Here is a 14980-nt window from a genome sequence, read left to right as displayed (position 1 = left end):
CAAAATTAGGAATTGAAATTTAAGCACCTTCCCGTTGTCAGATTGATCTGAAATTTTAAACACACAATTAAACACACATTTAATTTAGATGACAATGCAATATAATAAAATCAATAACATTATAAATCTAAGATGGCCGCCGATATAAAATGGCGGATTACATATTTTTCCTTAACCCCCTCAATATGGGTATAAAATAAAAGGGCTACACTAGTAAAACACGATGATTATGTCAAAATTTAAAATTCAAGATGGACGCCGTTCCAATATGGCGGACTAGGTACAAATTTTCCCACAACCACCACAACATGGGTATCAAAAAACCGTTTAACTTAAAAGTTTTTAAATTTATTTTTTTAATAAAAAATACAGCCTCTATTTACTACTAATACACAATTGCATGTACTTACTCTCATAGTCAAAATCTTCAAGAATCATCTTTTATTAGTAGTTTGATTTTTATATGTTACAAAAATAAGTTTCCGATGTCAAATACAGCGATGACGTAATAGCTGTGAGCTTTAGGGGTACCGGCCTTTTTCGCCGGGGGCCGTCACGTGTAATGGTCATGGGAAATGGCTGGATACGGGCAGCAAAAGATCTATCATCGTGGCGATCATCAGCTGAAAAGAAGAAGAATCCATTTATATTCCTAAGTTACTATTTTATATTCGCGCTTATTGTGTTTACGTGTTTGAGACAATAGATCTTCAAAATTTTAACCTATTTATAGTTATCAAGTTTGAGGGTATCTTACACCGACTTGAAAGGTTCCCAAGCTCAATCAGGTGATAATTCATAGAGTAACTATGCACGACAGCCTTCGAGAGAGAACCTTATGAACAATGCTCCTTGATATTTTGTATATTAAAATCCTAGACAAAATGATAAGGTGTACAAATAACAGCTTATTTAAAAAACAACCATTACACTTTATACCACTATGTAATTGATAAATTTCTTTTAACAGACAGCCACATCGGTAATTCTCGTGACACATCTTTCGAAGATATGATCCGAAACGAAACTAAAGGCAGAGGTGTGGACATGGTCCTCAACTCACTCTCGGATGAGAAGCTGCAGGTGAACTACATCTGAATATTTTTTACTAGAAAGTTAAAATTAACCAGTGGTTAAAGATCTTTTTTGATTTTACCCTGACATTGATGTGATAGAAATTTTGTCTCAAATAAACACCTTTGTTGATTAACAAAATTATACAGTTTTGTAAATCAATATTACAAGAGAGTGAAAGAATATATATGCAAATATTGCATTGAAGTTGATAGTTAATATAGCTAATAGCTTTAGTTCAAAGTCACTCAAAGAGCAATGGAGAGGGCTATGCTCATTTCGTTGGGAGATCGAAACAAAAATGAGATTCGCAGAAGAACCAAGATTAACGACATAGCTGGTAGAATTGCTTGTTTCAAGTGGCGGTAGATCGCTCATAGAATCGATAGCCGTTAAAGAAGAAAGATTCTTGGATGAGGACCACAAGCTGGTAGACGTGGCGTGACTAAGCCTCCTGCTAGATGGACCGACGACATAGTTTAGGTCGCGGAAAGGCACTGGATGCAGGCGCCGTCTATCAGCTAAAAAGAAGAGAAAGAAGAATCCTAAGAATAATTCTAAACTTCTTTTTACAGGCATCAGTGCGCTGTTTGGGTTACCGCGGGCGTTTCTTGGAGATCGGCAAATTCGACATAAGCAACAACACCCCGATCGGCATGTACTACTTCTTGAAAGAAATCTCTTTCCACGGCATCATGTTGGACTACATATTCGAACAAGATACGGAATTTAGAAAGGTTAGTTTTGTCGTTTCATTAAACATATAAGTACAAGACTTTAGTATCTTCATCAAGAGCTTGATTATTTAAATAATTTTAATGTAGTAAGTTATATTCATCATTTAATTTTAATAATTTGAGTGACCGACATGGTCCAGATTGGTAAATTCAAGTGGGAGTTAGGGTCATTAAATTTTAGAGTGGTTATACAACCTTATTGGCATCGTCGAAAGGCTCTAGATGCAGGTAGCTTTTAACGGATCCTGTTGGAAAGATTAGCATCACAAAATTGGACACAAAATAGTTGAAGTGAGTGAGATGGAAAATATCACCTATGTATGAGAAACACGAAAGTGAAAAACAATTTTTTTATTTTTTTAAATGATCCTACTTAGAAGAAATAACTTTAGGTGATATATTTTCATAAAATAATCTGATATTTCAGTACACGAAGTTTAAAGGCCTAATACGGGTCACGTTATTGATGTGAATTATAGTAGGGGTGATAAAAATAGAAACAGAGAAACATTGAATGAATGGGAATCCAGACTGGGGTGGAACTATTTCATCTCAAAGTCAAAAAGAAATACGAAGAACTAACTGCCAAACTTCATTAAACTAAAGGCACTACAAAAAGAAGATTTGATAATAAATGATTAACAATAGTAGTCTTATTTATCGCCCCCTAACCACCACCACCACCACCACCACTTCTACCATCACCACTTGCGTCATATCCTCCGCTGGTGAATATCGTGACCCTTTTTGGGAAGTTGGTAATACACTATATTATACCATCTATACCAGTCTTCGGCGATATGTAACGCTTCGGCTATTTCGGTGTCCAACATGTTTTGGATCTGATCGGACTAGCTAGAAGCTGCGGCTTCCTGATCAAACCGTACGTTAGTTTTTCCGGTAATCAAAAATGTTAAATTATCACAATTTATAGCAAAGATCTAAGACTTTGTTACTATAGATAAACATAGAGTAAGAAAGGAGAAGTAGTTAACAGTTAGAATTGTTCAACAGAAAATACAGGATCTCCTCAACGGCGGTATAGAAAGCGGGGCAGTTCGACCGCTCACGTACTGCGTATTCGAAAAGAATGAAGTCGAAGCCGCCTTCAGATATATGGCTGCCGGAAAACACGTTGGAAAGGTAACATTTTCTGTAAACGATGGGTCAACTTTGATCTTACAATAGAAACATTTACTCTTTCATCCTTGTAGGCTTTTCATTTTGACTTTTGTTCAATGGTTATTGGTCATACATGGTTCAACGTATCGCCTTGATTCAAGTTATTAGACCAATATACTATCTACAGTCCTATTTCAATTAAATTCCTACAACACTTGATGTTTAAGTGCAGAAATAAATCATGGACATTGCTTATAAAAAAAGTGTTCTTTTGCAGAATAAAATCTAACAATATTTGATACTAATTAATTTTTTTAGGTTATAATAAAAATTCGTGATGAAGAACGAACCAATCGACCAGTGAAACCCACTTGTGTGCCGATGGATGCAGTACCACGGTAAGTCATTCCACATGAAAATGATTCCAAATGTTTACCTGAGTCTGTTGTTGACTCTTCCAATATCTGAACATATCTGAGGCTTTGCTTGAGTAGCTTTATTAGCTGAAGGACAATTTGGTAGACCCTATCTAAATAGCTGTTCCTACAAATTTTTAAATTGCATACAGCCTCTTTTTCTACCTATAAAGCCTCCGGTCGCTTTAAGAAGCATTTTTTTTTATTTTGATCTAAGGCTTGCTATTGGAAACCTTACATATATTTTTTTTAGTTCAAGATCTTAAAAATTCAAATAAATTCCAGATACATGTGCCAAGATGATTTGGTGTACGTCGTGGTTGGTGGTCTTGGAGGGTTCGGTCTAGAGCTAGCGGATTGGCTGATTTTGAGAGGCGCCAGGAAGATCTTGCTGACGTCACGAAGAGGAATCAGCAATGGTTATCAATCATCACGACTAAGGTATAATTTTTAAGTCATTATTTTTTTAGACGCCTTACACGTCTATCGAAAATGGCAGAGATCTTGTACTACCTCAGTCATAATATTTTTTTCTTAATTTAGTATTTACTATATCAAATTACTTAAACACTAGATCTTAGCATTGTTTTATGTGAATCTTAATTTTAATGTCATAATAATACATTCCCGGTATTTATTAGTCTAATACATGACATTTAGCATGATGGTATATCTTGTTCGGTTTTTTTTTTTTCACTTTACATTAGCTTTCTATCTTATATTGATCTTTTATCTATTTATGTTATACTGTTTGTACTTTCTTATTCATATTATTTAAATGTAATCAGTATCGCGTTGTGGTATCCGTGAAAGAACTAAAAACACACACATAGATCGGTGGTGTTATAAAAAATAAATTCCTTCCAGACAACCAATTTTTAACTTCACTTATGTTTATCCAAAACTTCAAAAATTTTACCATTATTACAATGGTTAAGGAATAAAGGCTTTCCTAATTGTTTTCCAATAAGACTAATTGCAAGAAGCCTCAATTAACACCTTCCGTTAATCTAAGTTAATTATCAAAGCCTTCATGATTACTTTGCTAATGATAATGTAGCTTATATATTCTCCCAATACGCTCATTGCTTGGAATTATGATCAGTTTTACATGACAGATCACGTCTTGACACTTTGGAATCAAAATCGAAATTTTCAAGTATCAAAAATGGTCAAAGGTTTATGTAAATATGCGATTTATAAATACAATCAGTTGTATCTACTTTACATACATAAAGCTATTGAAATAATACGATAAAGACAACGCTCTACAAAAACAAACTAATCTATGGCATATGAAAAGGCACATGCTTGTTCAGTCCGTTGTGGCTAATCAAATGGTACGGGTAATGCAAGAAAAAAATCCAAATTATAGAACTTATTTACAAAATGTTGTTCACACCTGAATTACCTGATCAATAAGTAGTTTAAATGATATTTTTTTTCCAGAGCATGGGCGTCCTATGGCGCGGATATAAGAATTTCCACACATGACGTGACCACAGAATCAGGCTGCGAGGAAATGCTGATGATGGCGAACTCGATGGGACAGGTCGAGGCGATATTCAACTTGGCTGTTATTCTTAAAGATTCCATATTCCAAAATCAAACGCCTGAAACTTTCAAGATTTCTTTCGCACCCAAAGCACTGGCCACAATGCATTTGGACAAACTTTCTAGGAAGCTTTGTCCTGAACTAAAGTAAGTCAAATGTTTTTCTATATATCTTCTTATCCAATAATAAAGGTTTTTTAGTTATGTAATAAAAGATTTAAAGGTGGTAGTACGTGTAAGAACAATGTAATGATAACATTGTTAGAAAAGGCGTTCTCAAAATGCAGATTGCTATACATTAAAATTATTCAGTCAAAAATTATTGACCTTTCATAAGTCAATAGAAGATATAAATTAATGTATTATATTTCAGAGTGATTACTTTATATATGATGATTAAAATACATGTAACAGCTTTAACAACTTACATTGTGTACGGTGAGGTGCCGGTCTCGCGCCGGTGCGAGATGACCAACCACTAATTTTTATGAGTCAGTACGACGTCGGCATCGCGCGAAGTAACATGCTAATTTGCCTGCACGACGCTATCGTTCTAACTTTGTAGCCGAACCGAAGGTTTTTAGTTATCTTTTTTATTTCGCCTTCAATATGAGTACGAGGAAGGGTTAGCCGCGTGCCAAAAAACGACATACCCGGCACTGATAAAGAAAATTCCTTTCGCAGTACCGATTTCGCGCCGGTGCGTGATGTTTTTGATTTTTTTATTACCTTATATAAGCAAAAGGTACATTATTAATAAGATATGAATCATTGTGAATTAAATAAAAAAGAACGTTGGCTTCTGACTCCCATGTTCAAGACACTGGCAGTAAAGCTGTTTTCAACCTTTTACAATACTAACTAACCATCCTGTATATATCAAATTTTAAATAAAACTCCAAGTACATTATCAGAATTGTCTGACCCGATGTCTTGTAAGTTGTTGAGGCAAATAATTAATATTGTTAAATATGTATGTTTGCGGTTGAACTTTGCAATAAGCCTTCAGGCCTGTATCTCGAAGATCAGGGTGGTCAATTACGTTTGTTTTATTCGGTGCGAGATACAATCAGTAATGATGATATTTGCTGAACTGAGATCACCGAATTGCTTTTGAAGAGGCAATTCACCGGTCATGTTGATCTTCAAGGAACACCTAAGACAGCGGTCTCTGCAAACAGAATATAATCACACATCATAATTGGAAATAATAATATGAAATGTTAAAACAAAATTATGATTTCAGGAACTTCGTGATATTCTCATCAGTGTCTTGCGGACGTGGTAATGCTGGTCAAACCAACTACGGTCTCTCCAACTCTGTGATGGAGAAAATATGCGAATGGAGGAAGAAACTTGGTCTACCAGCTTTGGCAGTTCAATGGGGAGCAGTGGGAGATGTAAGTGCGATATTGCATCAGAATTACAACAAAATTAACTGCTTTACAGAACATTCTCTACTTATGTCTTAGGGTAAATTAGTCTTAAATTAAAATGTAGCATTGAAACACGGTATCCTGAATTTTAACACCGCGTTTTATGGCCTTACATTCAACCCCTATGAGCATAGTCAGGGACTCTACTAAACATTGTAAATTTTTCCCGTCCTATTTTATTGCCTTTCTTCTATTTTATTCATTACAATATTTCTCTTTCATCATCTTCCATCCTTATATTATCTATTCTTCTTGTCCAATACCTCATTTACCTTCCTCCACCTTTTTTATGGCTCCCTTTTTTGTGGATCTCATGTTTACACCTGCCACGTTTTGGGCAGAGAAGTTACAACTCGAGAAAACTGTTCATTTTATTCTTTTATGTCACTTTCTCCTTTATCTTTCAAAATATCATATTTTACAAATTCCTTTTATCCTTCATGATATCTATCTTTTATCACGTTCAAATCGACCTCCGTGTATCACCTTCCTTCCCCCATATTTATTCTTAGACCACAGTTTTCAACATTATCACAGTTTTGATGCAATTTTTCGACTTTATCTACATTTTACTTGTTTGTAGCAATATTTGATTCTATTTTTATTTTTTGGGTCATATATATATATTTTATGGACCACGAACTTCGATTCTTATTTTAAATTCTTTTATATTTAGATTAAGTTGGAGATACGTATAGAGGTTGGCAGCATCGCCTCCCTGGTGGATAATGATGATTACAATGGTGATGATATGTTATAAACTTACAGTAGATATCGCCGTGGGTAGGTTAGATGCAGGAATTGCAAGACCAATCATTGCTGCGGTCTTTGGTGAAGATCTGGCAGTGAAACTTTACACACTTAAATGAATGTATAAAACAAAGATTATAAAAATGATTTCTAACATTCTTTTTTAATCTTTTCATATACAGGTTGGATTAGTCGCTGATATGCAAGACGAAGATGTCCAATTGGAAATAGGTGGAACTCTGCAACAGAGAATATCATCCTGTCTACTATCCTTAGATAAATTCTTGAGGCAGGACGCTGTGATAGTTTCCTCAATAGTTGTGGCGGAGAAGAAGGCGGGCGGTTCCGGCTGTGGTAACATCGTCGACTCAGTTGCCCAGATTATGGGTAAGCAACAACATTTATCTATATTTGTTCATAACTATTTCTATTTGAATCATTTATATCAGTTATTTGAGGCTGTTGATAGATCCATATCAGAATAGCTCAAATTGATGGAAACTACAATCACAGTACAAACATAGTTCAACTATTACAATACATAAGTAAGAAAAGGACCAATATTTAGCTACTTCCGCACATGCAGTGGTAGTCGTGCAACAAAGTGCACCGCCTGCCAGCCCGCTGATAAATGCGTATGCGGCAAACAATGCGAATCACACAAGCGCCACCGCCAAATTACTCAACACGTGTTTCACCCCTTCACGGGGCATCTTCAGGAGTTATGTTACACCGATTAGTGCCAAACACAGAGTGAGCCGGCTCGGAAGTGGCTAAATATTGGTCCTTTTCTTACTTAGGATGGACTTCCGCAAGGTAACGCCTAATTCCATTAAATATTACAATACATTTCTTAATATAAAATAAACCAACAAAGGTTACAGATTCCTCTGGACCTAAAAGCCCGCAACAAACTAAGAAGACTTGACATTAATTTCAGCAATTAATTCCTACGTTTTATTATCAGTTAATAATACCGTATTAGCAATGGTATTCCAGCAGTAGACAACTGAGACTTGCGATCATGGGTCACGAGTTCAGTTCCCGGGAAGCAATCTTAAATTATTCACGCATTGCGCATTCATTATATACAATTGTCGCTGCTCACAAATAAAGTTTCAGAGGATGGTCAGCAGCGTCCTCTGAGTACCATAATCCCACACTGTATTCGCCAAATTGCCTGCCAATTGTGGCGATTATGCTATATTCCACCATAGATATCTTTGTGAAAAGTTCATTTTCTTGCAGTGGGTATCTATAAGGTGAAACGACCAGGACTAAAAAGTCATATATAAGGTTTTCAAATCTGTTTCTTTTCCGCAATAAAAAAATTGTTTATAAAAACTTGTGACTACAATGTTTTATTATATATGTATTATATATGCTTCTTTGGATATATATCAGCGTGACTATAAAAACTCAGGAATAGACGTATTATTAAAGATATCATTATTATCAATATTTCTACCTCAGGATGGACATAGGCATCCAAATCTAAATCTCTGTTTACAGTAGTTGTATAGTTGTAATGGATTAGGCGTTTGTCTTCCATCTCACCTGATGGAAAGTGTAGATGAAGACGAAGGTGGTACACGCCCATCCAAAAGAAACCTTTTCACTCTACTCTTAAAGGCTCCAAAGTTTAACTCAACAGAAAAAATAGACCCAGGCAGGTCGTTCCAAATCTTGGCGACCCTCACCAATAATGGATTAAACTTTTGCCTGCGCCTAGTAGTCCGATAAAGGAATGGAGATGGCTCAATCAGTTCGAAAAGAGCCTTCGATTACTCTCCAAAGTGTTTCCTATAAAAAACTGTAAATATATTTAGTTTAGTATAGCCTACTTAGTAATATCTCAATTATCTGTTCAGGTATAAAAGACCTCAAGACGGTATCGCAGCAAGTGTCGTTAGCCGAACTGGGCATGGACAGCATGATGGCCGTGGAGATCAAACAGACCCTTGAAAGAGAGTTCGAGGTCTTCCTCACAGCCCAGGACATAAGAACATTGACTTTCGCCAGGTACGCCTTTTAATAACACGTGGCGCAAAAGTAATGTCATAATGTGAATGTGCCTTGATTTTTAAATTAGCATCAAATATCAATGTGATTTATGATGTAAATATAAATATACTCAATCAAGTAAGAAAAGGACTAATATATAACTACTTCCGCTATGTAGGAGTAGTCGTGCAATAAAGTGCACCGATTACCAGCTCGCTGATATATGCGCATGCGGCAAACAATGCGAATTACACAACTACCACCGTTAAATCACTCAACACGTGTTTCACCTCTCTACGGGGCATCTTCAGGAGTAATGTTACATCGATAAGTCTCAAACATGATGATCCTTACTAAGCTAAAAGAAGTAGCTATATATTAGTCCTTTTCTTACTTAGGATGGACTTCCGCAAAGTAACGCCTGAATCCATTAGATATTGACAACTGATTCTCTATATGAAAAAGTAGAGATCCGAGAAGAACCAGAATCACCGATGTAGCTCGAAGCATTGCTCGTCGGAAATGGTAGTGGGCAGAGTACATCGCTTGTGCAAGAAATGAGCGTTTGGGCCGAAAGTTTTTTGAGTGGCGATCACGAGCAGGTAGACGTGACGTTAGTAGGACCCTCACACGGTTGACTAACGACAGAATTAAGGTCAGGGGAAGTCACTGGATACGGGCAGCACAAGACCAGTCATCATGGCGATCTTTGGAGCATCTGAACGCTGAAAAAAAGAACAGGAAGAATGCTTATATTTAACAGTGAAAATATTAAGATTTTAATGCATGAATGCAAAGACCACAGCCGACAGCAAAAATAATACTGTGATACATTCGAAAAATATTGAATTATATTCCAGAATAAAACCAAAAAAATTTAATTACCTATACTTCTGGCGGCCGGCCTACCATCAGTTCTTGACTTGCCCGAGTGGCCCCTAGCCTTAATAAGTCTGTGCAACCATGTTCTAATGTAACAAATCTTTCATCCCTTAACAGATTATTAGAATTAACCGCCCAAAGGGAAGCGGCCGCTTCCACGGCAGCAGCTCGTCCAGTTCAGGTGGAAGGTGGCGCAGGTCTGCGAGTCTTGATGAGGAACTTCGGGGATGAGAAACTGGCTTCGGAGCCTCTCCTGTACATGACCACTATGGTTACTGATGAAACAGATGTAAGTCATGGCACCTTATAATGTCAAACTCATCTCAGATTTGCAAACCAATTTAAGGTATTCTAGTTTATTCATCACATGTGATACAAGAAGAATCATTTCCAGTCTTCTAGCATTTATTTATGAAACATCAGAATCATTGATCAAAATTAAATTTTCTTACACTCTGTGTGCTTTTTCCGATAATATTGTTTCAAATATGGTGAGCAATAGAAATGTGATTGTATGTCCTACAAAAAATATATATTATTGTATTAATGTTTAAAAGTGAAAATGTTTATCAAAATGCACTTTTAATTGAAAAGGAGGGAAGAATAAAGCGGTAGTTCATTATGGATTCTTAAAATCAGTTTTGAACCCTTTTGTAGGTTTGTTTTAAGTTTTCAATGTAGTTTAGTTCCTTTATATTAAAATACTTCAAGTGTTTTAATCTTACCTTGATTCTTTCAAAATGGAAAGTACTATAAACAAATCAATAAACAGTATCATAAAGGAATTTCGGAAAATTACGAAAATATTTAAGCAATGGTAGTAGGTTTCATTCCCGGGATACAGTAACTTTATGAATTAACTATATGGGACTGCTACTACTTACAAAAAAGTTTCCAGAGGATGGGCAGCAGCTTCCTCTGTGTCCCACAATACCACAGGCATCTTATTGGGTGACCTATGCCTTCCAGGCTTCTATGGAATGAAACAAAAAGTTATGCACTATTTATATAAAATTTAAACCAGGCAGTTATTGTGTAAGCAAATGTTACAGAACGAGGTGCCAATCCATGAATCGGAGCCGGTGATGTTCATACTGCCAGGTCTGGAAGGTTGCGCGTCCGCTTTGGAACCTCTGTGCAGAAGACTGAAGATCAAGATCTGCGCTCTGCAGCTCGGAGTGGAATTCAGGAACGACACCATAGATCTCATGGTTGAGAGATTACTTCAGGTAATATCACTGGTAGACCTCAAATTTTTCATCAAAAATCTAAAATAGAACTAAAAAATAATGCAAACATAAAAAAAACTTTGACATGAAAACAAATCATTTACATAAAAACTGTGAAGAGACTACACTATGAGATGAATATGAAACTAAAATGGTCAAAATAACAAAAAATGATCTTGTCAAAAGTATCTATTTGGTACGTTTTTACTAACTGCCTTCAATTCTTCGTATGATTGCTAAATAGAAATAAAACATGGTTTAAGGGAACACAGTAAGCATTATCATAAATGCTACAACAAAACATCTATGTTATCTCATTATTGCAATATCTTTTGTAATTATATTTTGATCTACAAATTTCATTACACAAGTTTCTTTTTCCAAGCACTTCTGTTTCATTGTTAAATCACTTTATACTTGTCGAGTTGTTTTTATTTTGAATACATAAGCAATTGCTCTTCCTCTTATCGTTATCAATTCTGAAGGTTACCTAATTTACATTTTGGACCTCTATTGTTAGCAAGCGAGACACCATCATCAGATTGTAATTTAGAGATCATTGTAATAACTAGAGATAGGTCTGCTCCTAAACTTCAAATGAGATCTTAACATATCTGATTTAATAAGACAATCATTTTGGGTGTCTTTACGGATCCATTTTTGAGGCATCTCTTACTCCCCTACCATGTGTGAGCAAAGATCTTTTATTTTCCATCTTTTCTTACATCCTTCTTTACATTCGCCAATTGTTTTTCGTCTTCTTCTTCCTTCTCTTCATTCTTTCATTCCTTCTCATTCTTTTCTATACATGCATGGCTTCACTTTCATCGTCTTCTCTCCTGAATTCTACATTTTCATTTATTCATTCTATTAACTTATTGCTTTGGTTTTATCATATTGGGTTACTACCATATGTCTTTTTGATCTAAATTTGCCGATGAGCATCAGTTTTTCAAGAATATTAGCTCTTTTGGTAATATCTAAAATACTTAAGTATTAGTTTCGGGGCGAATGGTAGAGAATAAATGGTAAATAGATGCTTAGGTATATTTTTCTATTAGTTCATCGTGACTTTCAGCTAATATTGCATCTTTCTCTAATACCATATTTCAAAAACATCAATGCAATTCATGTCTGCCACGTTTAGAGTCAGTAACTTGTTTATGTGAAATAATTCCAGATAAATATAGTTTAAACATACGTGACTATATTAAATCACGTTAATAAATTTTACAATTCTTTAAAATTATTATTCGTCATTAATAATTTAGTTGCAGAATATTCATTGCTGAATTACCTCCACCATAAACTTCCAAAAGCTGGACCAGTTGAAGCTATAATAGTTACATATGATCAAATACTAAACCGTGCTAATTTCATTCTAGACGGTGAAGAGTCGTCTCATTCCCGGAGCGCCGTTTATCCTCTTGGGGTACAGTTTTGGAACTTTGCCCGTCCTGAATCTTGCAGCTGCATTAGAGAGCAACGGTATAATTAAAATTAAATTATTTAAAGTATTATTACAATTTCAGATTTGCCTGCATGATTTTTAATTTAGCACATCGACAAGAAGAGAACGAATTACCAACAAGATAGGACGGATACGGTTTTGTAGATCATCAAATATATAAAATTCTCGTGTCACGGTGTTCGAACTTGAACTCCTCCGAAACGGTTTGACCGATTTTTACCAAATTTTACATGCGTATTCAGTATGTCTGAGGATCGGCTACTATCTATTTTCCATACCCCTAAGTGATAAGGGTGGTCCACCCCTAAATTTTATTTTTAATTTTTTAGACAATTTTTTTGGTTTTTATTTTATTATGATACAGCATACAAAAATATATACATACCTAAATTTTCACCCTTCTACAATTAACCCTTATCTTACATTTGTTAATTAAAAACTTTAATTTTTTTTGCAAAACAACGTTTGCGGGATCAGCTAGTTGTCTTTATAATACAATACTCTGACAGCTGGTTATATATATAGATACTTCTAACTTACAAAGCAAAATGTTTAGTAATATATCTTTGTAGACTAGCACAAATAACAATTTTTGATACTTTATCTTATCGTTACAACTGTAGTATATACGCTTCTAGATGTAAGCCTTCCAGATTATTTTCAATAAGGCTGGTTAAATTCAACCTGCATCTAAGGTTTTCCATCAAATCTGATTAAATATATTTCAATATCGTTTCTCACAGGTCACCAAGGCATCGTGTTCTGCATCGACGGAGCGCCTGATTTCCTGCTCAGTACTGTCGCTGTAACCATGAAAACTAAAGACGACGTCCTTCTGCAGAACAGCTTGATCTGCCACACCATCGATATCGTGTCCCCTAACAGCGATTACACCCAGGGCCTGATGGAGAAGCTTAATGAGTTCGAAATATACGAAGATAAAATTAAATACGCACTTAGCGTTGCGAAAGTAAAGAATAATTATTCAGACAAGTTTATTATGGCAATCGCTGAAAGTTGCTATGATCGTGTGAAAATGATACTTAATTACCGACCTGTTGAAAAGAAATTGAAATCTCCTATCATTCTTCTCCGTCCGAAAGAGCTACCACCTTATATGACCTGCGAAGAAAACTACGGCTTGGATAAATACACTGAAAATTCCGTTACCGTTCATTACTTCGAAGGCAATCACGTCAGTATAATTGAGAATAAGGATTGTGCTAATGTTATAAATAGAATACTTCTAGAAAGGGCAAACAATACTGAGAAAACTACACAAAATGTTGTAACTAACATGGTCGAAAATCAACGAACGGTCCAAATTTAAGTATTAAAATCAGGAAAATAAACTACATTACATTATAAGGAATATACATTAGATTCTGAACCTATTTATTTAGTCTTATGTTCATATTTATGTAAAATTAGACGTAAATTTAAATGTAATTTCATAATGGACCAGTACGAGACATAATATTCACTAGGTAATTTGAATTTTCAAAAACTGAAATCTATCTGCTATTGGGTTAAAAGTTTTGTTAGATATATTGTACCAGACGTTAAAATATTTTTAATATTCAATATTTACAGTTTGATTTGTGTGATGGGAATGTACAATATATTTGTTAGGAAAATGTGTTTTTATTTTTATTTCTACCCTATTCATTTTATATGTAAACTTTGTGTAACAGCATCTATTTAAAATGGTCATAAAATTTAAAGATCATTTAGCAAGAAGGAAAATCAATTAAAAAGGCTGTAATTTGGATATAGGCCCATAGATCTAAATCCAAATTAATGCTGATCAAGTTGACGCATAAATATGCGTACAAAAAGAAAATTTAAATGAGACAGATATGTTAGCAAGTTGGATAGACGAAACAGATAGAGTGTCAAAATATTCTTCGGTTTGATGTCATGGTTGTAATAGCTGAGAGCATGGAGGACTTGGACTAGATGATGATAGAGTGTCCAGACAAGTAGGCCATAAAATCAACATGGATAAAACGAAAATGATGTCTAATACCCATGTCTTACCTACTTTAGTACTTGTCGTAGTTGCTACTGACTCTTTATACCTTGAACAAGCCGTCCAACTTTAAGTCTAACTTAGAGAAAATGACCACTAAGCAAATCCACCTCGTATGGGCAGCGTTGAGGAAGCTCCTAAACATCTTCTCGTCCAAAATACCGCAATTTTTGACGAAGGCCTTTGTTTAATGTATATATATTGTCGGTGATGACATAAGGGATATACATCTGAGACGTGGTCACATACGACGAGTCAAAAGGTTCAAGGTCG

The 14980-nt window shown here is 35.3% G+C and overlaps 1 protein-coding gene across 1 annotated transcript in view; it reads left to right on the top strand.

The window, feature by feature from the left end:
• LOC137924307 (fatty acid synthase-like) overlaps positions 1–14296 on the top strand; it is a 48427-nt gene extending 34131 nt beyond the window's left edge. Inside the window, exons 29-41 of the mRNA XM_068767697.1 lie at positions 971–1083; positions 1650–1811; positions 2826–2954; positions 3252–3331; positions 3635–3790; positions 4799–5050; positions 6150–6303; positions 7272–7476; positions 8961–9111; positions 10093–10264; positions 11028–11204; positions 12590–12692; positions 13419–14296. Of these exons, the coding sequence (XP_068623798.1) occupies positions 971–1083; positions 1650–1811; positions 2826–2954; positions 3252–3331; positions 3635–3790; positions 4799–5050; positions 6150–6303; positions 7272–7476; positions 8961–9111; positions 10093–10264; positions 11028–11204; positions 12590–12692; positions 13419–14005 (2441 nt within the window). The 3' untranslated portion in view covers positions 14006–14296. The remainder of the gene's footprint in view (positions 1–970; positions 1084–1649; positions 1812–2825; positions 2955–3251; positions 3332–3634; positions 3791–4798; positions 5051–6149; positions 6304–7271; positions 7477–8960; positions 9112–10092; positions 10265–11027; positions 11205–12589; positions 12693–13418) is intronic.
• Positions 14297–14980: the final 684 nt, after the last annotated feature.

This window comes from Battus philenor, unplaced genomic scaffold, assembly GCF_028537555.1.
Source record: "Battus philenor isolate CCGP_79_NKW_IND1 unplaced genomic scaffold, ilBatPhil1.0.hap1 SCAF_23, whole genome shotgun sequence".
NCBI classification, from domain to species: domain Eukaryota; kingdom Metazoa; phylum Arthropoda; class Insecta; order Lepidoptera; family Papilionidae; genus Battus; species Battus philenor.
Note: the sequence above shows the minus strand (reverse complement) of the source record. Positions and strands in the feature narration are given on the sequence as shown.